This window comes from Hemitrygon akajei, chromosome 20 (genome assembly GCF_048418815.1).
Source record: "Hemitrygon akajei chromosome 20, sHemAka1.3, whole genome shotgun sequence".
Classification (NCBI taxonomy): Eukaryota; Metazoa; Chordata; class Chondrichthyes; order Myliobatiformes; family Dasyatidae; genus Hemitrygon; species Hemitrygon akajei.
Window position 1 is genome coordinate 62,393,616 of NC_133143.1, and position 25,040 is coordinate 62,418,655.

The 25,040-nt window shown below is 37.8% G+C and overlaps 4 protein-coding genes and 2 long non-coding RNA genes across 12 annotated transcripts in view; 2 read left to right on the forward strand and 4 right to left on the reverse strand.

Moving 5' to 3' along the window:
* The window catches only part of LOC140713849 (homeobox protein Hox-A3), a 43,856-nt gene extending 26,923 nt beyond the window's left edge, over window positions 1-16,933 (reverse strand). For 2 of the 7 annotated variants that reach the window (XM_073024431.1, XM_073024437.1), the window contains exons 1-2: window positions 16,796-16,825; window positions 5,978-6,086 (exon numbers count right to left, since the gene is read on the reverse strand). The gene's annotated coding sequence lies outside the window, so the exon portion shown is untranslated. Of the gene's footprint in view, window positions 1-5,977; window positions 6,087-6,468; window positions 6,950-15,683; window positions 15,814-16,795 lie in introns of those variants that run through there. The other 5 variants (XM_073024448.1, XM_073024433.1, XM_073024432.1 and 2 more) reach the window with 4 other exon arrangements.
* Window positions 6,303-13,916, forward strand: LOC140713857 (uncharacterized). Its single transcript, XR_012095752.1, has 2 exons — window positions 6,303-6,435; window positions 13,658-13,916. It is a non-coding gene; the product is annotated as an uncharacterized lncRNA (long non-coding RNA).
* LOC140713851 (homeobox protein Hox-A5) lies at window positions 7,068-11,044 on the reverse strand. The gene is made up of 2 exons (XM_073024453.1): window positions 8,472-11,044; window positions 7,068-8,020 (listed from the first exon to the last, which is right to left on the reverse strand). The coding sequence occupies exons 1-2, from the start codon at window positions 9,055-9,057 to the stop codon at window positions 7,770-7,772; spliced, it is 837 nt and encodes a 278-aa protein (XP_072880554.1). The 5' UTR covers window positions 9,058-11,044; the 3' UTR covers window positions 7,068-7,769.
* LOC140713853 (homeobox protein Hox-A6) lies at window positions 10,833-12,057 on the reverse strand. The gene is made up of 2 exons (XM_073024455.1): window positions 11,527-12,057; window positions 10,833-11,341 (listed from the first exon to the last, which is right to left on the reverse strand). Exons 1-2 carry the CDS (start codon window positions 11,954-11,956, stop codon window positions 11,082-11,084), a joined length of 690 nt encoding a protein of 229 aa, XP_072880556.1. The 5' UTR covers window positions 11,957-12,057; the 3' UTR covers window positions 10,833-11,081.
* A 1,348-nt stretch (window positions 16,934-18,281) lies between the features above and the next one.
* On the reverse strand, window positions 18,282-21,566 carry hoxb7a (homeobox B7a). Its single transcript, XM_073024456.1, has 2 exons — window positions 21,062-21,566; window positions 18,282-20,102 (listed from the first exon to the last, which is right to left on the reverse strand). The coding sequence occupies exons 1-2, from the start codon at window positions 21,453-21,455 to the stop codon at window positions 19,870-19,872; spliced, it is 627 nt and encodes a 208-aa protein (XP_072880557.1). The 5' UTR covers window positions 21,456-21,566; the 3' UTR covers window positions 18,282-19,869.
* Window positions 21,567-21,714: 148 nt separating this feature from the next.
* LOC140713995 (uncharacterized) lies at window positions 21,715-24,011 on the forward strand. The gene is made up of 3 exons (XR_012095805.1): window positions 21,715-21,810; window positions 22,697-22,756; window positions 23,841-24,011. It is a non-coding gene; the product is annotated as an uncharacterized lncRNA (long non-coding RNA).
* The last annotated feature ends 1,029 nt before the right edge of the window (window positions 24,012-25,040 follow it).

Below are 25,040 nucleotides of genomic sequence, written 5' to 3' on the forward strand. Positions count from 1 at the left end.
TTTGCAAACTGTTGGTGTACTGATTATGCAATTTGGCCTGCTCCTAACAAGTATTAATTTCGTTTATCCCTACAACTCGATGCTCTTTTTACTTCCCTAATCCATTACCTGTGTGTTAATGATTTTCGAATGCACGCATTCTCCAGTTTCTAGGTAGAACGCTAATATTGGTTTCCAAAATACGTTGCATCCCGTTACTCATAATTTGCTAACTATGATGAAAATCAAGAAATATAAGACGTTTTTACATGGCTTTATATTTTCTATCGGTATCTTAAGCTAAGACTTATTTGATCATGATCTATAATATGACCAAACGGCAGCGGTGCTATTTAAATACTTATATTTGTTTAAAATATTATATCTGGATTTAATGCCCCAAACAAAATTTGACCTTCTTCTATGATTTAGTCGTTTACTTATTAGTTTACTTAGTCGTTAAGATTACAAGCACGGCTAACATTAGTTTGTAATACGTTTTAAAACGCTGGCCGTAATCCTACAATGATTCTAATGTTAGCTTGTGTATTTATAATTCTTTATATAATTTATATTTTTCATATTACCTACTGAAATTTATTTTAGTAGTGAAAAAAATAAGAGATAAAGACATAGCCAAGGAGTTGTTCAAATAAATAGAAGTAATTGATCAAATAACTAAGCTTTTTAACAGCTTTATATGTAGTTACGTTACTGTCAGATGTTACACTTCCATCGATATGAACAAAACGGAAATGAAAAGAATACAGAGTAGGACACATACCTATATAATTTTATGATTTAAATAGGATGTCAGTGCAAACATATGTACTTTTGAAATGTTCATTAATTCTAAATTAGCAGCAGTTGTTCTACATTTCTTTTTTAAAGAAGGTTTCTATGAATCTAAATTTAATTGATGTCGATCTTTGCCTAGGGGAGGACTGTGTACCCTGTTGTATATTGGAATTCGACAGACTTCTGCTGTATTTCAAATCCTAAAAAGCTTATTTCAGTGCGAACTTAAATAAAACAATTGAATTATCTTTTTAGACAAAGGTCTCTTGATTTTTTTTTGGTACAGTTTCGAAAGATTTACCTGCTACATTTACACGGGAGATAGGAGAAATACCGTGGTCGATTTTTCAATATGAAATACAATGTGTCTCCATCATGAAAAGAGCATTTTTTTCTTTCCTTTCGTCAGTAATTGAGGTCGTTCAGTCGCTAGGGTTCACCTGGAGTCCATAGCATGATACACGGGTAACTCAAAGCTATTTTATCTTTTGTGCTGATAGTCAAGATCGTGCTATAACATTGACATCAAACTCTGTCTGAGCAGATGATTGTAAGTCGGGCAAAACGTAAACTTTTGACCCTCAACTTTTTGACCTATAGTTGTACCGCCCTGCCAACCACCGTACAGGGAGCCTTTTTCAAAGCCCCACTGAGGACTAAATAATATCCCCTTTCGTTCAGTATTTTCATGATGTACTGCTAATTTCAAGTTTCGGAAAGCTAAAGCAGTTGCACCCATTCCCTCTCCGTCTGTCCCACACCCACCCCCCCTTCCCAACCCGTTCCCCCATAAGTGAAACGTTCTTTTAATCTTAAAAATGGCATGAAACTCAACAGTCTGCAAGCTGTTTATTCGAGTGCTCCTTTATTTTGTTGGATGTGCAAAGTGGGTAAGTTTTTTTTATGATTGCAGCGACCAGCCAATGTAATTATAGATAGTGTGGGGGAGAAAAACAAATCAATTTAACACGAGTTTACTTTCGCATTTTCGTTCTTTTCTGTTATACTGATAGAACAATGGGTACGCGAGCTTCCCCAGCCCCTGCTAATACTGACTGTGAACTTGGTCTAAAGCGAGCTCTGCTGGTGAGTTGCAGAGTGTGCAGATACCTCTTTCTTTCCTGAAAACATGCCCTTTTTTGATTTAAGGAACGAAAATCCTCCAATCAATGAAATAATCCCCATCCAAATTACATAATTTTTGTACGAGGGGCGCATTGTTAACTCTCCTTGCCAAAGACGCGTGACTTTAATATGATACCCCCTTAAGAAAAAAAAGATGCATTATTAATTAGTTTATGTCGCAACTGCAAGCAGTAGAGAAGCAAACATAAAAGGAGGCGGGAAAATAATAAAACTTTGTGAAATTTCCTTTTGCGTATTGATTCTAAGTGAACTCTCCCTAAAAGATTGTTTTAAGCTATTGTTTCCTTCCTTGAGAGGAGGAGAAGGTTGACAAATACAAATGCATAAACATAATACATACTGCTATTTTAATCTTTGCGTAATGATACCCTGTTTAGATAAAGTGTGTATGATAACTACTTGCATCCCCCTTATTTTATGAAGGACCTATCTCTAGCAACAAAATAAAAAATATATATATTATGGTTTATTTAGTGGGTTCGCCTGTTTCACTTCCCCCCCCCCCACCCATTCCATCTGTAGCAAGACATACTGATGTGAACGGAATCTTTCAGCGTTTTATTACAACAATATCTTCCATTCCAGTAAACACACCGCGGTTATTAATGAAACCATTTCAGGAAGACTTAACAAGTTCTTTATTTCTACAAGGTCACGCTGCAGTCAAAACTTTACGGCTGAAAAATCCATGGCAGCGTATTTAGTAACAATATGTTTCTTTAGCTCATTAGTTGTCTCTGTTGAAATACAGTTAATTCCATGAACCTGAGTGCCAAGGGACTTCGAACAAAATAAAGAAATAAAACGTGAACGTGACGGAATTCCTGAGAGCATACGTGTGTTACTTTCTTTTAACAACCCTCATTTTTAGACTTCAAATATTCCATTTAACAAATATCGCCAAGAGTCAGATAGATGGATTAAATGCAACTAAAAAAGGCAACTAATCGGTTAAACACTTATGCAGCTTGCTAGATAATCTGAACTGATACGCTAGGTCAGCATGTGGATAATATTATCACACATGTATTATGTTTATTTCAGGGAGCTGTGTGGTAACTTTTTTATGTTCATAAACAGAGGAATACTGCCACTCCCTTTTAAAGTTATTTTAAGATGTGATGAATGTCAAGTCAATTATCTTACTTTAATCATAAATAGTTACTCTAACATTGCCAGTCGCTCTTTCCCACCCACCTTCCCACCATCACCATCAACAACAACCCCAGATCCACTGAGAGGCCCCCGAGAAATTTGTCCCTGTCTCACATAATACAAAGATGCATACACTTTATAGATAAAAAAAAAAGGCCAACTACATCAAAATCCTTGTAACGTGCTCTTGATTTGATAAAGAATCCATTTGCTGAGGTTAGAGAAACTCCTATTCTGGCCAAAAGCAAACTAGCATAGATTGCAATTGAAGAACGTGGTGCCCTTTCGATGCCCTTAGAAAGAAGAAACGTAAGCACGTCGCATTCCAGGTTTTTTGGCGTCCATCTCTTTACCACTCACATCTTCTCATTTGTTTAACATTTATATTTTTTTCTTCACGATAAGGGAATTGTTGGCTGAACCGTACAGAAGCTGCTTTTAATTTCAACCACTGATTAATGAGATGGTATGTTAAAAGGCAGAGATATGTTACGTTAAAGCTCTCCATTAAACGCCTCAACTAAAACTTACCCAGTGCTTTAATTTAAGAAAACAAAAGATTTTTCACTTATATCCGATTTCAAAATTGAACAGCAGCTTTTTGAATGAGAGTTCATTCACCACATTTTCAGATTAAATATTGTCTTGTAAAAAATTGAATTTGTTGACAATTTGTGCTTCACAAACTGAACAGATTGCCTTTGTACTCCGTGTTATGTCTTTGCCAAGGGCCTTCTTGAAGAAGACTTTGTAAAAGGCATATCAAATAATGAACCGCTGATTTTGTTTTTAAAATGTATCTGTAATTGTTCACGTAAAATGGCAGCCTCAAACCATTGAAAGAATGCTTCTGAAAGGCAAATACAGTTCTCCTTAGAAACTAGTTAAACTCCCACTCTCTCTGTCTCTCTCTCTCTGTCTCTCTCTCTCTCTCTCTCTCTCTCTCTCTCTCTCTCTCTCTCTCTCTCTCTCTCTCTCTCTCTCTCTCTCTCTTTCCCGCTCTGTCTCTCCCCCCCCACATACATACACACCCCCTCCCTCCCTCCTACACCCTCAAGTATACACATGCAGTATACTACATGGAGAAAGAAGGCCTTGTAGGAAATAGTAGGTACCTTACCGAGGAAATCTCAGTGCTCGGCACTTCTGGGGGAGCACCCTAAGCTATTCTGTATTAGTCCCCATAGAATATCTGCATTGCTCAAGGGTGTGCAGTTTCCATTTTAGATAGCATACATAGGTTTAATCCTTAACCTGACAGTATGCTCCTCCAACTTTTTGTCCAGTTTGGAATGTAGAATGTTTTTTATATATAAATGAAACGTTTCCCCAAGTTCAGCAAATTATATCAAGTGCACAACCCTCTGAGTAATTTGAAACGAAATAACACATTACCACTAGGGTTTAGGAATGCATTCCCAAGGAAATCAATTGTAACTGTAATAAGTAATATGTAATGTTTGTCTGAATGGCACTCCAGCACTGACTGAAACTAAAGATCGTTTTGTCTTGTTATAAGAGGCCTTTAAGTGATCTGGACAGATGATATATTAAACTGTCATATTTAAATGTAAACTAATACAAAGGAAATTACAACAGATTGACGCGATTGACATGGCCGATCCGGAACTGCTGTATTGATACAGGGGCCGATTTCCTTTATTTACTGTTGGGTTTTTTATAGCACGTCGTAAAACGGACCTAATTGCAGTGGAATGTTTTGAGTGTAAGTTCTGGAGGGTAATTGCTTTCAACCTCTTTAAATGTGTAGTCAGTCGCCTATTATCTCTACTTCTTATAGTATAGGTTTGCTTTGACATTACAAACGAAAATGAAATATCCAAAGAAGTTAATGAATTTTGCTCTCAAAAAAAACTTTCGTTCTTCGGAAATACTGTTTTCAAGTATTCTTCCTTTGATTATACGTGTAAGCCTTCATCTACATTCTAGACTAGCGGAAGCTTCAAAGAATAAAAAATCGGTCATAAACTTTATGGTTCGTCAGCCACTACTGTGGGAAGCCTGCAATTCACGAAAAAACAATGTTGGCGTTACAACAATTAAGAGTAAAAGTTGCAGTAACTCTTCTATTGGGCGTATTTCAGATGTTATGTTTTGAATAAATTTGGTGTTTCTTTCGCACATGTGCCTAAGTTTAGATCTTAAGGATGTTTTTCTTTGCAGTAGCATCCTTTGTTATATTACCCGTACTTCCATTCCTCAAAAGACTGATGATTGTCGCCATAAAAGTTTAAATTACGATTTCGAGGAGGGGGCTGGGGGAGGGGCGGTTTGCTTGGTTACGTGAAAGAATCATGTAATACAGTCTGTGTACCTTAAACAGCTCATGTGTGCAGACTGACTTTATTTTGGAACTCTTCAAACCACACTTACACCCTACTCATTAAAATATCAGTATCCCGTAAACTCCCGAATTGCTTGACAATGAATACATTTGAAACATATACTTTGTAACAACACCAACAAGAGACTTGTTACAACAGCAGCAGAACACTCCCCTCAAACAAATCACAGATAAACACATTAAACACCACTTTCAGAGTTTGCGGAGCAAAAAAAAAATTCTGTCCACGGTATAAAGTACTGAACAATAACAGTAGCTTTCGGTAAGAATTAATCGCGCCTTGCAAAAACCTGTTACATTTTTAATGGAAAACCCACTCCTCCCTCAAAGTTTTTTTTCTTAATCTTTCATTTTTTTTCACGACTTGACTTGTAAAAAAACAGAAGCTTCATTTGAACGCAAAAAGAAACTAATTCGTAGCTCACTCAGACTTCTTTCTCTGCCTCAGTGCACTCTGGGTGCCGCTCAAGGCCTGTCTTACTGGGCCAAATTTCTTGTTGAGAATTGCAACGATAATATTTCAACAGCATTTACCTTGTATTGCAAGAAAACACAACTTTCCTGTATACTGGAGTTGTGGAGCTGTGGATAGTCCTCTGAGCAAGAAGATTAGCCATTTGAGTGGCCTGCCTGCACACGCAATCTGCAAAGGAGCCAAATGAAGTCCAGCGTCAGTGAGATTATATGTTATGTAGAATATACTGTTCCATGTCAACTCCCCAAAACCATAAAACTTACTTTAATGACACCACGTGATTTTTTATAGCCAGTGAGGCTATCAGTCTGTGCTATGGATGATTTTACGATCTAATTCATAGACAAAACCCTATTCATTTGGCACCCAAATGTCATATAGCCGGAACTGAGGTGTATAAAAGTTTACTGTTTATAACTTTAAAGGACGAGCACTCACTCAGCAGAAAGGGTGAAAGTACTGATCCCCCCTTGCTGTCAGGAGCTAAGTGGTGACTTTTCTGCCCTGCTTTCACGCGGTAAGTGAAGTTAACTCTGTAAAGTGAAAATACCTGTTGGAAAAGGTTTACGCTACACTTTAGAATGGGGGAGTTGAGAGATCGTGGCTTAACGCCTACCTGCGGAACAAAAGTGGTTGAAATGCTTCAGGGTGCAATCTTTCCTCAGACCCACACTATAGAGTTTCAGAGAAATCAGGACTATGAAAAGGGTTTGTTCAATTGCAAGAACAGCAATGGCAGCAGCAAGGAAATTGGCGTTTTAGCAGGAGAAGTAAACGGTGCGCAAAATTCAGAGCGCAAGGATTGGGATTCAAGAGGCGTACGTATTCACTCCGAAATGCGTAAAAACACCAAATTACAATATAGCACCACGTTCAAATATTCACTGAACTAATTCCTACCGAATTCCGCCATTTGCAATAATCATAAATTTCGAAATGCATTTGTTAGAGACCCGTCTTTACAAGTTTGCGCAACTTGAAACCTTGTGGTTAACCAATCTGCAATATTTTCATCTAGAGCAAAGTTATAAGAATTATGCCAAACTTTTACTTTTTTTTGGACAAAAACTATGTTAAGCGTTTGTAGTGGAAACATTTTAATTCACAAGACAACAAACGCAAGAGAAATACTTATCTGGGAGTCTAAAGAGCAGGAAAGTTACTATAGAAACTTTATTTTAACTTCCAGTCAGTTTTAAAAACAAATACAAAAGCTCATCACTAATTTCTTAAACTGCCAGTCTTTTAGGCTTTATAGTTATCCTTTGTCACAAAAAAACATACACCGACGCTGCGCTAAGAGCCACTTATTGGAATTCGTGCAAAGTCATACAAAGGCACAGCATAGACATACAGTTCAAAGTCGCAATACCCTTCACAAAATTCACTGCTCACTAATAACACAGAATAGGTAGCATCTCAGTGATTTAACACTACGATATCAAATACAGAGGACGATGGTCTGAAATTAAATACGTATTGCAAGCTTGGAGCTATTTTGACATTTAGCAACACTAACACATACATACACTTTTTTGCAGAGTGCAACACATAATTACATTTTACTAGACGATTTTATACAGTTACTTCAAGTAATACCGCTTGTATTAATATAAATAAGTTAAAACAGCTATAATTCACAAGGCTATCCTATTCCTAGACAATATACTGTAAGCAATGACTTGTACAGGCAACAGTACGACCAGAAAGCAGACTAACGATGCAAAGATTGGAATACGGCAACATGGAAATGCTTTTCTTCATAGAAGTAACACGGGAAAAGAGTTTTGGAAGTCAGTACTGTATTGACATTATGCTAATTGGTCAGCTAGTGCCCAGTGCTTCTATTGATCAAGGGCGATATCCGCCTCCTGCAGCGGCCATGCTCATGCTTTTTAGCTTGTTATCTTTTTTCCATTTCATCCTCCTGTTTTGGAACCAGATCTTAATCTGTCTCTCGGTTAGGCAAAGAGCATGTGCAATTTCTATCCGTCGTCTCCGGGTCAGATATCTATTGAAGTGGAATTCTTTCTCCAGCTCCAGCGTTTGGTATCGGGTATAAGCCGTTCTGGCTCTTTTACCTTCTGGTCCTCCCATACTGTCTGTAACACACACACACAAAAATGAATCCTTTGTTTAGTGCAATCAGTATAATGTGAAATACACTACAAAATAATAAACACAAGCTGAATGCAGAAGACTGAAATCTAAGCACCCGCTTGTCTACGTTAACCTTTGCGCTCCTTCTATGCCTTAATAGCAAAATGACTTTAGAAACTTAACTGGAACAAAATGTTGAAGTCTCCACTTGGACGAATCTGCCCCACTATTAACCACACCTTTTTCAGTCTAACAATTCTTATTTACCCACACATTATGATACGTAACTGGATACTAATATTATCCCACCCCGCAAATGGTTACAAATATAATTACAGCTTAAAATTATGACCCTTACGGAAATCTTAGCGCATATATTTAGCGTTTTGATTTACAACGCGTAAAGTAATTTAAGATTCCACTAATGCAAGGATGAAAGAGGAGGGAGTTTACCGTGACTTATGTGCAGTTTTCGCATCCAGGGGTAAATTTGAGGCTGCTGCTGTGCTGTGCCTTGCCCGTTCTGTGAACTTGGAGGGTCGCTGCTTGCCGGGGTGTCATCCTCAGTACCAGGCGACGTGCCAACCCCATCTCTACTGATTTGACTGCTGCTGCTGCTGGAATTTGAGGAGGTAGTTGGGCTTGCTATGGAGTTTTTGATTCCGGGGTGGTTGTCACTGGCAGGCGGACTGACCACGGCGGAGCAGGGCAGAGGGTCAGGTGAAGGAGACTGAGTGGACGTGGCAGGTTGGTTGTACCTGGTGTCTGCCCCTGCTTCTGGTCCTGCTGCTGCTGCTGCTGTTGTTGCTGCTGCTGCAGAGTAGCTTCGAGATCTTTCACTGGCATTAAAGTGGTTAGATGCTGGACGACTAATGCTGAGATCCATCCCATTGTAACCGTAGCCGTACCTGCTGGAATGCATCGTTGCAGAATCCCTGTATTGCTCGCTCACCGAGCTATGATCTCCATAATTATGTAACTGGTAGTCCGGGCCATTTGGATAGCGACCGCAGAATGAGTTTACAAAGTAAGAGCTCATTTGATTTTTTTATTTATTTATTTTTTACTTGATTTGTGGCTCTTGGTCGTTTGTGCGTCTAGCACCCTGCACAATTTATGATGAATTATGGAAATGACTGGGACATGTACTTCGTTCCCTCCTACGTAGGCACCCAAATATGGGGTACGACTTGAAATCACGTGCTTTTGTTGTCCAGTCGTAAATTCTCGCTGATGACCTCTAGAGGTAAATCCGTGCACTGTGGCTACAAATTGGAAGGTTGCGAGGAAGAAAGAAAGAGGGTGGCGCGCACGGGGGCGCGCCGGCGGCTCCCAGCACTGGCTTTGGGTTGTCCTTGCGCGCCACCCTCTGGAGACAGAGGCTATGCGACTGTAGTTGTGATGAACGGGAAAATCGGCCTCGGGTCGAATTAAGGCTACCACACATTTCAAACTTAACCATTACATTTCGTAGAATAAATCACACAAACCAATGAGAAGAGCATCTTTCAAAAAAAATCTACGTCGCACAACAGTACATTTATTTAACCCACCAGAGATGTTGGGTTTTCTTAAGATAGAGCTGATGGTGGTACAGATAGGACTCGACGTTTTCTTGTAACTGGCTTGTTTTGAAATTTTAAAAATTAGATTTAATTTTAGTTATGTGTTCTGTGATTTTCGTACGCTTCGGGTACCATCGCTGATTAGTTCAGGGGAGAAACGGTATCGTACAGCATCAAAATGCTAATTCTTTTAATCTGTTACGCCGTTTAAAATTTTTATTTTGTCTGCATAGCTCACAATGTTAGAGTTCTCCGTGTATCTGCGGAAATTTCGAAGCCACCCCGCACTTAAACTCTCAAGCCAATTTTCGCGTTCTTAAAACTCATGTCACGTATATTGAAGATGCGTTTAAATTTTTCCAATTTACTTTATTACATATTACATCCTAAACAGGGACCCCTTTTCGATTGGTATATAAACGTCGTTTTGTGCCCAATTTACGTGGAAATAATGTTTTTGCACAGCATTTTGCGTTGGTTCGATTAGTAAATGCTGTACATTATCTAACAAAAGGCAGCGCACTTTACAAATAGTCATCCACCTATTCAAAACATCAGCTTTGTGCAAGACCACTATTTCTAGGTTTGTTGCAATAAATATCATGAAGAACGTTTTACAATTTAAACGCGGCTCTAGCTACGTCTTTACTTGTGCATTTAGTGAAAATTGCCCTATTTAATGAACCCAGAAACCAAATAGTCATTCCTACCACGTATACAGTCCATTTTTTTCCTCTCTGAAACAAGGACATCTACCGATCAATTTCACAGTGCTAAGTTTCCTTTCACAGCTTATTTAATACAAAAAGTTTTCGGCAGCTTTTGTTAAAGGCTAAATTCTTACAAATTGGGCACCTTGCTTTTTATTTATATATTAATGTATATCTTAATATATATTTAAGACATTTTTATCCTCAAAACTTCAATTTAAAGCGAAAGCGTTACCAACCTAGCTTAGTTTATCGTACGAATGTCAGGATAAAAGGAAATATAATTGTTTTCTTTGTAAGGGAAAGAATGGCACGACCTGCCTGAATACTGTGCCCTCTTAATTATCTAAAAATAACAAAAATGGGGGCAAATTATGGACATATACAATGCAATATTTATCATTAGCAAATGGGCATATCTACTACGTTCATTTATTTGAAGACTGTCAAATTATACCTACGGAGCAAACTATCCATTGAAACAATTGGGTCATTATTTGTGGTGCAACCCATCACATAGTAACGACTAGAGAAGCAGAAACATTCACACTTCGCATTTATAAAACAATTAATCCTACACCGTATAATTATTGTATCCTATGGAATGCGAATTATTTGAACAATTCCTCTACCAATTATACATAGACACAAGCTCAAGAGGAGGAACAACGAAAACAAACAGATATACGATTATTTTTTTCTCTCTCTAAACTGTTTAGCAGAATGAGCACATTGTAACTCACTACCAAACAGAAAGGCCCAGGGTAACTTCCTTTGAATTTGCGCTCTTACTCCCCTGTTTTATCTTCTGCTTCTTCGCTGTTGGATTCTGTTGTGTTTAGAAGTTTGTTTTCCTTTTTCCATTTCATTCTCCTATTCTGGAACCAGATCTTTATCTGACGTTCTGTGAGGCAGAGTGCGTTGGCAATCTCTATCCGGCGGCGTCTAGTTAAATATCTGTTAAAGTGAAATTCTTTCTCCAGCTCAAGTGTTTGGAATCGTGTATAGGTCTGTCGTCCTCGACGCCCATGAGGCCCAAATACAGAACCTACATGGTGGAAACACAAACGTCAAAGAAATTCAAACCAGTAAAGTCATATTATCAAATCAACCATATTATTCAATTCCCCGATTCGACCCAGAGTGCCCCATTTAAACATTGTAATTAACATATGTAAGCACTCCTCTAGTAAAGTTGGAACAAAGTGTCTGTAGGCACTAAAATATACTCACTGGAACTTGAATTCATTCGTTGCATCCAAGGATAAATTGGAGTACTGTACTTCCGGTCGTTTCCTTCTTCACTCAAAATTTTGTTTTGCGCACAATCTGTTTTGTAATGTTGGTCTGAGGAAAAGAAGTCATCCTGGGGTCTATGCTTTCCACTACCGGATGGCGAGATACTGGCTAGATCCTTTTCAGGGTAGAAACAAGAAGCTCCATAATCATACGATGCACGATTGCAAGCTATTACTGAATTGGATTGTTGATAATAACAAGGTGAAGAGTAACTCTTATCCTGGAGGGTGGTTGCCCCATAGGAAGCTGGAAAGTGCCTTAGAGCATCATAGCCCGTTGTATAAAGTGGGATCTGTCCGAGGAAAGAGTCCTGGCCACTAGGCAGTGAAACAGGGAAACTGGGGTTCACAAAATACGAACTCATTTGCTCCACACTCTGTAGTAATATGATTTGTTATGTATTAGTACACAATGTGGTTTAGCTATTAGTAGTCATCGAGGTGGTTTGTTTCAGGATGGCCGAGCGCCAAAGCGACAGCAGCAAATATAACCAGCTGATCAGTGTCTGGCCAATAGAAAACGACTTTAGTTCAAAAAACTCCCTGGAGATCCGACGACTGTGCTAGCAAAGTTACAAACAACCAAATCAGTTCTGAACTATAACAGAGGTGGTTCTAATAGAATATTAGTGGCCCAATGAGAACCGTATTAGGTTACAGGATATAGTTATGCATGCATATTTCATATAGTCTAACACATGGAAAAATGGCTCTGCGTCACGTATTCAACAATAGCTCGATCAACAGTGATTAGAAGACAGATGAGAAAATAAGAAACAGAATAACAAATTATTATTTCAGTAAATGTGTTTTATATGTAGATGAACATTGTAATTTAGATAGGTAAATAACAGTTGTAAGAATAGATTTTTTTTTTCATTCAGTTCTCCATTTGGGCTTTTTCATTGTACAGGCATAATGTCCCTTTTTGTTAGCTTGTGTAGACTAGGGAAACATCAGAAATCAGTCTCTGGAATAGTGTTTCTCTGACTATTTTAAATGCGGTAAAGAACAACAGCGTCTGCAGCTAGTGGGATAAGAAACAGCAACAGTCCCCTGATTTCTGCTTTCAGTAAATTACCCCTGCTTAAAAGAAAGGAAAGAACATAGCTTTAAGAGTATGTATTCAGGGAGATGATTTATAGATTTAATTTTGATATTCTTGTAAAGAAAATCCCAACAGAAGAGCACAACGCCATATCTTAGCTTTGAAGGATTTCACAGTAATTGTGCGTGGGAGTGATTGTTATTGCATCAACACTCTTCATTAAAGCGTGCATGTATCTACATGTGCATTTGGTGTATAAACACTACAGTACTTCAAGAGAAAAGTGTTGAACAAAACGTTCACGGGGATTGTTCAAATGTCCAACCGATCTGCAAACATACAGGAGCTCGGATTTATACTTGATGTGTCTGCATATGGGCTCCCTTCCATCACAATGTTATTTTAATTGCACGCGATTGAAATTTGCTAATACTCCCCAAATCCCAAGTTCGATTTTCCATAATTGCACGCTGTTAAGGTTTTATCGACCATAAAATAGTGGAATGTTTCTTTTGCAATAATTAGGCATTTTTGAACATCTCGATGGAGTAATTTGTGTTTTGGAATAACCGAGTACTTACTGCGCCCTGAGCGCGGCATCAGATCGCAGTAAAAGGACGGAAACCAAGGGCTCCTTACCAAAGATCTCATTACCCCGTTAGATTTCTTTTCGTCAACAATAGTAATATAGAGATTGAAATATCTAAGCTGGAGTAAACAATGCATACATACATTGTGTCTGTTTATATATATTTAGTGGGGTTAATTTAAGTGATGTGGTAAATATAGTTACAGACCCTGTACCCGAACTCGAAACAAAGCAATTATAGGACAATGATTGTAAGTTACGGCGAGTCACAAACGCGGTTGGTTAGTAGTCGGACAATTTTACATCTTCGAATGTTATAATGTCTTTCTGGGGAGGATGATATTTTATTTATTGTAAGTTGTTAAAATACCTCGACAGGTTAATATTCAGTACTGAACCCTTATATCTGTCTTTCTTCTCTACATATAGACTGGCTTTATAAAAACAAACAGAATGCCTGCCGAAATCAAAATCTGTAGCTGTTGGAGGTGTGAGTATAAGTACAGCGGGACTGTGGAGGGAAATGAGCAAGACCACGCTAGTTCGAATCCTCTTAATGAAAGGCCGTCGCTTGCCGCTTTCCTCAGTAACTGCTCTGTAGTATTCTACCTTGTGTTGCAATTCCTCATGTGTGCCTCCTCTTGCAATTGTACCTAAGATTTTAATAAATTTGAAATTATCTCATCCACGTTTGATCTGTTCTGCTCATGATTTGTTTTAGATATTATTTTCGGCTTTCGTTTATTCTCGCCTCAAGCATGACAGCAGGTTTTTGAAGACCCCCCCACCCCACCCCACCCTCCCCTCCCACCACTACCACTGTACTCTTAAAAAAGGAAATTTTCACAAGTTGGTAAAGATAAAATATGACATTTTAAGATGGATTAAAGAGCTATGTGGTAACCTATATCCATTATTTTCCTATTAGGTGATATAGCTAATAACCACTTCACAATTGCTGCTGGACCATGACTTAGGAAAACAAGCCAATAAATATAATGAGAGCATGAACGCAGAATAGGGTAAATCTGAATCGAAGAGCTCAGCAAACATATTAAACAGTAACAATTTCTTCTTGTCATTAAAACGGAAAACAACGCAGGCCAATTTAAATACTGCACTGCAGTTTTCGGCTCAGATTTTTAATTGGCATGCATCTGTTTAGAGGCAGAGTACTAATTAATTTTAACTCTGTTGCGACTTGCAACTAGATCGTAACTGGTCTGGGAAAGGTTAAAATATCATTCCGTTAGTCTTTCCGTTGACGTACTTGCATTTCCTTGCAAATAGCAAAACCTTCCCAAAGCTAATAATAACCAATATATTGCAAACTCATTCAGTTTAGAATTTAATGCTAGGAATTTTCGTACCTTTGAAGTTCATTTTTTCCACTAAAGTTATATTACCGTCAACGCAAAGATATGTAAATTAGATTTTATCATCTGGTTAATGAGAGGGAATTTTTTGGCAAAGACTTTTCGTTCTGAGGGTGATTAAGTTTAGTACAATCTAGACAGTCGTAGCAGATGTAATTCCAGTCATAAATACCTTGCGCTTTTCTTGGCCTATTAGGTATATTTGGGGCCTTGGTTTGGCGCTTATAGTTAACGTAGAATGACATAATCACTGTCCCGACCAATAAATATTTTATAATATAATAACACTTAAACACACGTTAAACCAAACATCGCATAATTTCTAAATAATACAATACAGGCCCTGAAACTGCGAAATTCGAGGCCGTGATTCAGGAAGGTATCCACCTGGCATTTTATGTTAGTTGTTGCTATGTTCACATCTCGTTAACATTCTGCATTAAAAATATAAGTCAGGAAAAGAAGTCCCACCATCTCCCAATTATATCTGTTAATTCCAACACATTCGAAAAAGTAGGCAGTTTAAATTGATTGGAGGTAGTGCTTGCAGCCTCTTGATTATGCGGAGTTTTAAAATAAATTAAGCTCACAGTATTTATACAAAATTTGTCTGTCCACTGAATGTTCGATTAATCGAAAACATACTTTATAGTCACTTATTTTAAAGCTCTGGATTAATTTAATTTTGCGCTCTTCTTTCGGTCCCACGCCTGTTTTAAAAAATCTCTTTGCCATCTTAAACACTAATTGTTAGTAACATTTAAGACTATTATTTAGAATTACACTGATTTATAGTAAACGGGGATATATTTCTCTCAGTTTTCATTAATTACAAACTCCTTATTAAATCTGATTTTCTATTCTTGCCACAACTATGTTCAAACTACGGTTGGCATAAATATTACCAGAGATCACATAAAGTTTAATACCTAATATAGGGGCGATTTGTTGATGTACAAATATTCAAAATCATTACATGCTGCTACTGATTTTCCAAACATGCACTTCACAAGGGTTATTATTCTTCTGCGCGCAATTGGACGATCAGAGCTAAAGCCGTTTAAAATTTAATACATTACTTTCGTGTAAATGAGCTTCGCCGAGCACTTGGATCGAATTCAGAACATTCGGACATTATGTAAGCAAAAATGATGATTACTGGACGAGTCCACAAAACAACTTACATAACGGTTAATTTGAGAACTGAACTCAACCATTTAATCAACAACGTATGACCAGAAAGAGACGCTGTGCTGCTCCGAGCGCAGGTTTTGTTCACACTCCAAACACAAGATGGCAGCATCGAGTCCAAAAACATAGCAAACATCAATATCCACACATTTTCACATTTTAAGTCAGACAACAGTGTTTCAGTGCCAGAAAGACAACCACCGCGCTAAGATCCAACAATAACAGGCACTTTTGTCTGCTCACACCCGAAATAGGTCGTCTTTGATCTTTCTTTACATTCATGATCAACATCAGCGCAGCAATAAACCTCTAATAATTACGGATGGCGTCTTCAAGTAAACGCCAGCAGAGAACGCTCATTACGTTGCTATCGGATAATTTTCAAAGAATTAACAGAAATATTATTTTAAAATATAGTATCTAAAACTAAAATTAGTAATTAATAAAAGACGATTCAAAACAAATTATCAATTCATTGGTGCAAGAAAGCCGTCGCAATCACTGCAAGCGGCACCTTATTTTTAAACTTAAGTAGATGTACGTTTCTCACTCTATAAAGTGTGCAACTGCCGTGGTTAAAATAAAGCAGAATTGTTACCATACGGTATCTTCTTGAAAACAATACCGATCAAGCAATATCTTTCACTTCTTTAGATTTGTTCTGTGTTTTCCCCCTGAAACACTTTGAACCAATAAGCCGGAGTCGATCAGTTGAACCAGAACATACCACGTCAATAGTATTATTCACACTCTTTTTTAACAAAAGCATACTTCACAATTTCAAAGAATAAAGCAGCCTCTGACAACACTCAAATTGTTTAAAAAAATGCATAACCAAGTGATATTTGGAATTGGTTATTCCGAAGGTCGGTGACCCTTTTACACAGTAGACTTTAACTTTGACAAATTAAGAATTTTAGAAAGCAGGTTTTAGCATAATATCTTTAAAAGGTTTTTTTTTTACGGAATTGCTAGGTGACGAATGGGGAGAGGGCCTTACCTTGTCGCCGAATCGATCTCTCGGGCTGGCTTTCCCGGGCACTGCGCAGGCCGTGCGGAGGGTTGACTCAGCCCCATTGAGAGTGTGTTGCAGAGTCCGCGTTAGTTTGACAGCTGTCCGTTCAGATCCAACCCGGGCCAATTGCTCTCGCATTCCGCCAGCGGCGTTTAGTGACGACTTGCAGGAAACTGCCCTGCGGATAGCAGCCGGCTCTTTTTAGTCCAATGCTCCACCTTCTGTGGAGGAATTCGTGGTTGCCTGCCATGAGATCTGTGCTGAAAGCTTGGATGCATTGAAGCTCCATGGACAATAATCAGTGCGCTGGGAGGGGGAAAAAAAGAACAAAATATGCGGCGAAAATAAAAGCCTCCAAGCTCTCACATCCGAACCAAGACGCGTTTAGCACAAGAATGCAGCTCTATAGTCGCAAGGGAAATTATAAAAAGTTCATGTTCACGGTTACTCTCCACATGACTTTCAGCGGCCAATGGAAAAACCGAACAACTCGTAAAGTTCTATTGCAAAGTTGTAAATTTTCATAAAACAACAACGGATTTATGACATTTCCCCATGACTATTAGGAGGCAGGTCCTAGACGCCATTTTTAACAAAGAGACAAGTTAAAATTGCGAAATTATAAAAGATTTTTTCCGCAGTTTAAATATATTTTTCCAGTTTCCGAAGACAAGTTATCATGATAGTAATATTCGTCTCTAATATGTGGGATTTTTTTTACAGGATAATACTGTTACCGCACCCAGGCTCTTATTAAGGCGCATCAAGTCGGTGTTAATGTTTAATCGAAGCTTTCCATTCCTATTTTCCTCCCCAGTTTTCCATTTTATTTAAGTATGGTGCCGTTTGAAAATGAACCCCAGCTCGTTCATACCGTGCGACACAACTTCAGGTCGCACTGCCGCACTGCATCCATAACGTATATAGATGCACTTGCCCGAAAATTCGTTCAAAGGTCGCCGATGACAGAGGACTCGGCTCTTCACCCCACTTCTTATTTGTCTTCATACTGAGTCCGAGTACAATGTTGTTTCATTTTTTAAAAAGTTTTCTTCCAATGTTCCCAGATTGATAAATGGGCACGATTTAGAATCGAATGTTGACTACTTAGTTGCAACTTTTCCCGGATTTCTCAATTCGAATGTATCCCGTCTGAATATTGTCATGCTCAAGATAAAACATCTGGCCAATTATAATCACAATTACCCACTTTTAACAATCGACTTTTCTTACATGTGTTTTAATTAATATAAAGATTGCCAATAAGGTGTTTTAAAACAATGTTGAATTTAATATAATTAAAGTGAGATTATTGGAAGATGATGGGTGTATGACGATGTATGAAGGGTTATGCATAAATTTAATGTTTATATTTAATTCTTCTTAGTCATTATCTATCCCATACCTTTATAACGAACCATATACTCACTCATTTGGCGGTATTTGGCTCAGACAAGAAATTGAGACCATGTTTATTCAAGCACCGTTTTAATGTTTCTGAGTTTTCTTTGCTTACACAGTTTCCATTCAAAGTATACATGTCAAGAACGAATATATATATTTAAATAGATTGCACCTTAAACCTTTAACATCGGTTATTATTGAACAACACATACACAGACTACAAAGCAAACTTTCGATTGACAAATACCACACCGAATATGGAACCACAATATATTCAGCTGACGATGCAGTTCGGGTTTTCTATTATTACATTTGGTTATTAATTTTTTAATATAATTTAAACAGTACACATGTCTAAGACAACTGATACAACACTTAAAGAAACACGATTACATCAGTCAATAATACAAGGTTTATTGAAATCTTTAGCAAGTATATATTTTAATGACACCCATCAAAAAGTAATAATGCAATTTCTCCCTCCTAATACAACTATTTTGCTTTGTACAGCATAGTATTGAAGCATATTGCGAAAGGATTCCATTCGCGTTAAACGTAAACTGGCTTCTAGGTAGTATTCATTATGTTTCTGTTGTAAAGTGACTACATACACACCTCATTAAAGTACACACATATCGGAATATATTTCACTATCGTACTCTCATATTATGGAACTGTTATAAGAAGGGCGAAAAATCAAGACTCCAGAAGAACATTCTCAGTCTAGAAACAATTTTTTTTAAATTAATCCATTTAGGTAGTTTCCATAAACGTGCAAGATGTCCACTACTGTGGTATAGGTAGTTTACATTTAATTGCCAAGTGAATACAACCCATTGCTTTACATCCCTGGTGGGACGGTACATATAAAAAGACACACTAGTAACACAATAAACAATGTAGAGAAAAACGAGGAATTGAGCAGAAATAAACTATTTAACTCATCAGATATTCTAATACATGATAAGAGTGGCTCAATACTTGGGTTTCTGGTTGGATTGGAAATTAGCCTCTAAAGTCACGACGTTCTTATTTTGTGAATGGTATGCAGAAATCTTTTAAAATATGATTAGGATGCGAATTAATGAAGGTAAAATAAGACTAGTAAATAGCTCAGTGCATGAGATATATCTTATATCACAGAGTGGTAAGTGAATTTAATACAATGGCTACCGTTTGTTTTTTTATCGGCTCATATTGTTCCTATCGCTCCACTATTGGAGCACAGAATCGGGAACCCATTCCCTTATTTAAGTAGAGTGCAGAGGTTCAGAATTGTCCTTTCATTTGTGTGTTTTTTATATTGCAATAAGAGATTCTCGGATTAGCTAGGGAAAATACATGACCACCGGGCAAAGGGTCTACAACCATTTGCTTTCACTTTAGTATTGAAAGAACTTATTCTGAACCCATTTCCTTCTTATGGTTTTACTAATGCCGATCAAGATTTTGGATTTTTTTATTAAAACCAAATTAGAGAAAGAAAAATTATTATTTATTTCAGAAGATTATTGAAACATATAGGTAGTATAATGAGTGCCAACGCACAACATCTTTTTAATAGTCCACGACTGTGGCTAGGTAGTTAAATGTCATTGTTAGCTGTTGGGAAACAGCTTTGTACATTCGCACAGTTCAAGCTTCAGATGGATGTTTCATTCCTGTTTCTCCTCGGTTGTGGTGCTAGAGCTACCAGCTTTGGTTTCCTTTTTCCACTTCATCCTCCTGTTCTGGAACCAGATTTTGATCTGCCTCTCAGTCAGACACAGAGCGTGTGCGATTTCGATCCGCCGCCTGCGAGTCAGATAGCGGTTAAAGTGAAATTCTTTCTCCAGTTCCAGGGTCTGGTAGCGGGTGTAGGTTTGCCGACCTCGCTTTCTGTCCGGGCCTGGGGTGCAGGAGAGGAAATAAAACCAAACAGTAATTATATCTGTGTTTAAAATAAAGTTTAATAACTAGTAAACATAGATAATCTGTCTAATTCACTACTGGACGCTCTAACTTTCCCCACGTCTGCTGATTAAATTGTCTGTGGACTAATTGTCTCTTTTATTAAATTGTCTATGGACTAAATATAATTTCTAAATAGGTTTAGGATGCAAATGAATAATTTTGATCGAAGCGTTTCTTTCTTCTAGCTATGTATTCAAGTAGAATAAGGTTTAATTGAGGCCTCTGTGGTCTTTAAGAATTGTTATTAAGTAGACTGAAATAACATTAAGGATCTACACATTTCACTCAAGATTATGGATATCAATTTAATCAGAAAATACAGGTAACTTCTGTCTTAACGTTCCATTAAAGGTTCTCCAAGTATGTTGACCAGTAATAGAACCAGACAAATCCGGGCAGATTTACACTTGCATTACAGTACTAAATGGTACGTTTTAAAGACGAACCCACATCTATAGGGTTGAATCTTTACATAGGTCAAGGGATCTTTCTTGGGGTAAAATACGCATATTTCTTCAGTCTTTCGACTGTGTTTTAACTGTAAACTTACATTAGACATGGAATATATCATTCCATACGCTCAAGACTATATTGCTTCCCGAGTATCAGTTTTAAAAAAGCTTATTTGATGTTGACTAAAGTGAGTAAATAAGCAATATGTGGCTCGCTGTTAACCTTAAATGAGCGGATGTCGAGTGCTTTTACGAGGATTGTACTGATTAATTGTGCAATAAAAGTTTTATGATTGCTATCTGCATACAATGCCACATGCGTTTGAGGAACTGTTCCGCAGCTATCATTAAAACTCTTTAACTACTTTCAGGATGTACTGGCTCTCATCTTAACTGGCCGCTTGCACGTCTCCCATAGCCGAGTTACATTCATGTCCCATACCTGCATTCCTCATCCAGGGGTAAATCCGGAAATTGCTCTCTGCTTGAGGGTGCACGCTTGTCTGGTCCAATTTTTCGCAACCCTGTTTGCTCAGATCGCTGCAAAGTACTGGAATGTTCTGGTCTAAGGCAGAGCAGCGCAGGTTGTAGGAATCTGAATTTAGGTTATAACCCGTGTTGTACATGGAAGGGCCGTGATAGATTGCACTGTTAACATTGTACAACCCGGCCATCGGGGTTGGGAAGGCGCTCGCGCTCGCTCCATAGCTCGATCTTTGAGAGTTCGCGGCAAAGGCACAAGAAGTTGCTTCAGTAAAGCCACTCGTGTTCTGGAAAACGGATGTCCCCGCCGTATATTTGGGAAAAAGAGCATTCACATAATACGACGAACTCATAATTTTGTCTGGTGATTTGTTGGCCGAGACTCTTCAGTGTCGGTTTTACGAGATAGCGTGATATATGGCAGCATTACACCCCCGATTTACACCAAACACCCATTTTCCTTCGGCCCGACTTATTTCTATTCACGTGACCCGACCATGTGATCCCGTCGCCCAATAGCATTCCACATCACAGGTGGTAAAAATCATGTTATTCGACTATTTTCAAAATAAATTATGCAAGAATCATATAAAAGATTGCATTATTAATATAGATAGGTTGTGGAACTTTCCAAAAGTAAGTATCTTCTAACAAGTTCTTGACAAGCCAATCCCCCTCACACGTATGTGAAGATTTTTCAGAGCGCAGGTATGTCTCCAACGCTTTTGAAAATGAGATGCACGATGAATTTGGAAATGTAATGAAAGGTTTTCTTTGATACAAAAAAAAGGAGACACGTTGCTTTTACTTGCTGAAATAGGTAAAATTCACATATAGAAGAAAACCGATGATCACATTACATCAAAATTACGAAACATCTTCTACACTTTGCTTGTTAAAAGTAGACATTACACGGTTTCAATTAAAAGACAGGCGCTCTTCCATTGTTCCACACGCGCTCTCTGTGCAAGAGTTTGCTGTTATTCGGCATTATGAGTTCCTGTATGAAATAAGAGGGATATGGGAATGGGGGAGGGGTTGGAGGCCTATGGTAAACCAGAGCCCTATGGAATTAATGATCAGGGTTCATCTATCTAATCTCTAGATTACGGGATAATCTGTGTGGTTTTGATGGGTAATAGTAATGCAAAAAAAAAGGTCGAACCCACAGTAACGCTGCAAGGAAACTGGGCGGGGCGTCGCTGTGATATCAGCTCCTGCTATGAACTCTCGATCTTTTTATGTATTCTATCACGTTTGCATACTGATGTAGCAAAATGCATAATTTCATTTTTGTAAACCACCGCATTTCCTCTGCCACAGATATTCTGTGGAAATCTCTTGGAGTTGCTAGGTAATCTGACTAGATCCCCGCAGGGGCTTTAACCCGGCATCATTTCCTCCTTCTGTTTTACAACTTTTTTTTTCATTCTCTCTGTCTCCTAATTCTCTCATTAGATCATGGAAGGTGTCTCCGAAGCGAGTTTCCTTGCAATTGCGACAGTCGCTCTACTTTGGCTTTGGTTGTTTTCTAGCCGAACTCTTGCCTCAATGCACAAGATTAACTGTTATATTTGTTCGATGTTATACTTAGGCAAGGAACCCCAGGCCACTGTACATACAGCAGGCACACAGTCTAACAACGACGCACCTGGTACGTTAAAAGTAAAGGCTTATTGCAATAAAATATGTTTCTGCATTTGAGTCTGAAATCCTTTAAGAAGCACTTGCTTTTATGTTATTAAATGTTATTTTCTTTTGAACTCTGGTTCTCTCCGGCTAGTTCTAGGCTTTCCCCCCGCGAAAGATGCTTTATCGGGAGGTTGCTGGACTGCATTCGTCCCTCGATCGTTAAAAAATAATCTTTAGTTTATATACCACCAACCTATAAAATTGCTGGTAATCTCCATATTTCCTGTACATCCCTAAAAACGAAATGACGAGCTAATGTAAATACCGCACGAACGGCTTGAGAGATGGTTTTGTGTTCTAAACTTTTCTTATAGTGCAAATAACTTAAAATAAATCCGAATTCGAGCTGTCAAAGATTGTTACCACACTGACAGGATGTCAAAAGAATGTGTAAAAATAATTTTTCAAATAGATTTAATTAACTTACTCAGAACGTATGTATATAGCAGAGAGAAGAACCATCACCTACCGTGTAATAATCATATTTTCCAAGTCTAAACATTCCTCGCAAAAAATATGTTACCGCTACCGATTGTTCTATGATTAGAAATAATTGATCTCCGACGAAAACTTTAAGAGGATCCAGTCAATAGAAGGGGGTCAATTGAATTAAAAAGTAAGGCAATTGAACGGAATAAAATCAGCATTTCATCCATGCAAAATTACTTCAATAATAATAAAAATCGTGCTATTAACTGAAATCAAATACACGCCAAGAACACCGACGTTCCTCAAAGTTCCATAAAATCATTTTCAAATAACATGAAGCAGAAAATTGGCAAAGCTATTTTTTTCCAATTTTCTTTGGCACAATATTTCTCTATTCACCAGGATTGTTAGTTTCTTCGTACAGTTGTCCTATGATCATTCCGAACGCATGAACCTAGCTGCATTTGTTGTTAAATATAGAAGAAATAATAATATTCCGCCCAACCTCGTCAGTATGCTTATATTCTGTTATCTAACTAAATTGTAACCTTCCCTGTCAAGCACTGATGCTGTTTATTTCTCAACAATGCCAATTTTTATTTTCTTTTTATTACCAGGAATCCATGGGTACATTATACGCAGCATTGTTGTAACAGATCGAATTGAAGGACGTGCAGAAGCAAAGAAAGCTAGATACACGTTAATGCGATTATATCAAAACATTGTGGCCGTAACTCCAAACATTGCCAAAATTTTAGAAATAAAAATGATTTATAAAGCTTTGCAATTATTGCTGGTCTCTAAACAATTCTGTTGTTATATCTTCAACAGTTCTGGCATATTTGATCTTGCACGATTGAAAATCGATAAATATTCAATTACTAACAATTTCTCAATTGCATAAGTAGATAGACAGGAAAACAGACAGACAGAAAGCAGACAGGCCAGCAGAGAGGGAGACGGACATCGAGACAGAAAGAAGTATTCACAATATTGGGTAGCAACATAATATTTTGTAGAAATTTTGGCAAATTTCATGTCATCTGGAAATTTTTGCCTTTTTGGAAATCCTATCCCGTTCAACGATGAGCATTTTTTCTATGATATTCTAATAGACATTTAAATGTATTGGCAGCCGGTTGCAAATACATGAAAAAAATACTTTATGGAACATTAAGATTATGTTGCACAGCAACAGATCATATTGAAACTGCAGCTGGGAACTTTACACTTCAATAGACAAAGTAGCAACGAGCACTTGATCACGAAGCATATATTTGAAATGCGATTGAATCATAATATATATCTTGGCTGTCAACATATTTTGAAATACCTTTATATCAAATTCCATTACAACTCATTTGCTGTAGTTTGGAATCTATTATAGAGCTGTAAAACTTCCAAATTCCTCTCTGCAGCTTATTAAAAAAAATGGAAGCCTAGTTTTGCTAAATTAGCATAGCGTTGTGGCAAGAATGTGCAAACACACGCGTACGGATACACGTTTGAATATATACAATTTACGAGCATCATTTTTAGAATATATCGTGAAATAATTATCATTCACGTGTTCGTAATTCTGTGGCTATCCGACGAACTTTTGAATCCATGTGCACCACTTTTCAGCGTGGCGATAGAGCCTCGGCTTTGTTCCAAAAGGTAAAAGCGAATATGCTTCCAAAAAGCAGTTGTACGTTTTTGACTTTCAAAATAAACTTGAGTGAATGTCTTCAAATATTCCGATTCTGGTAATAAATAGGCCTTCTTTAACGCCGGCCACCCCCTCATTCATTCCAAGACCAATGTGGGGGAGTTTC

Bases quoted from the DNA above. Each gene is read 5' to 3' on its own strand.
- LOC140713851 (XM_073024453.1), bottom strand. From the start codon at position 9,057: ATGAGCTCTTACTTTGTAAACTCATTCTGCGGTCGCTATCCAAATGGC. The intron at 8,021-8,471 runs GTAAACTCCCTC...TGTGTGTTACAG, and splicing joins AAAACTGCACATAAGTCACG to ACAGTATGGGAGGACCAGAA.
- LOC140713853 (XM_073024455.1), bottom strand. From the start codon at position 11,956: ATGAGTTCGTATTTTGTGAACCCCAGTTTCCCTGTTTCACTGCCTAGT. The intron at 11,342-11,526 runs GTGAGTATATTT...TCCACCATGTAG, and splicing joins ACGAATGAATTCAAGTTCCA to GTTCTGTATTTGGGCCTCAT.
- hoxb7a (XM_073024456.1), bottom strand. From the start codon at position 21,455: ATGAGTTCGTCGTATTATGTGAATGCTCTTTTTCCCAAATATACGGCG. The intron at 20,103-21,061 runs GTATGGGACATG...CCTGCACCCCAG, and splicing joins CCCCTGGATGAGGAATGCAG to GCCCGGACAGAAAGCGAGGT.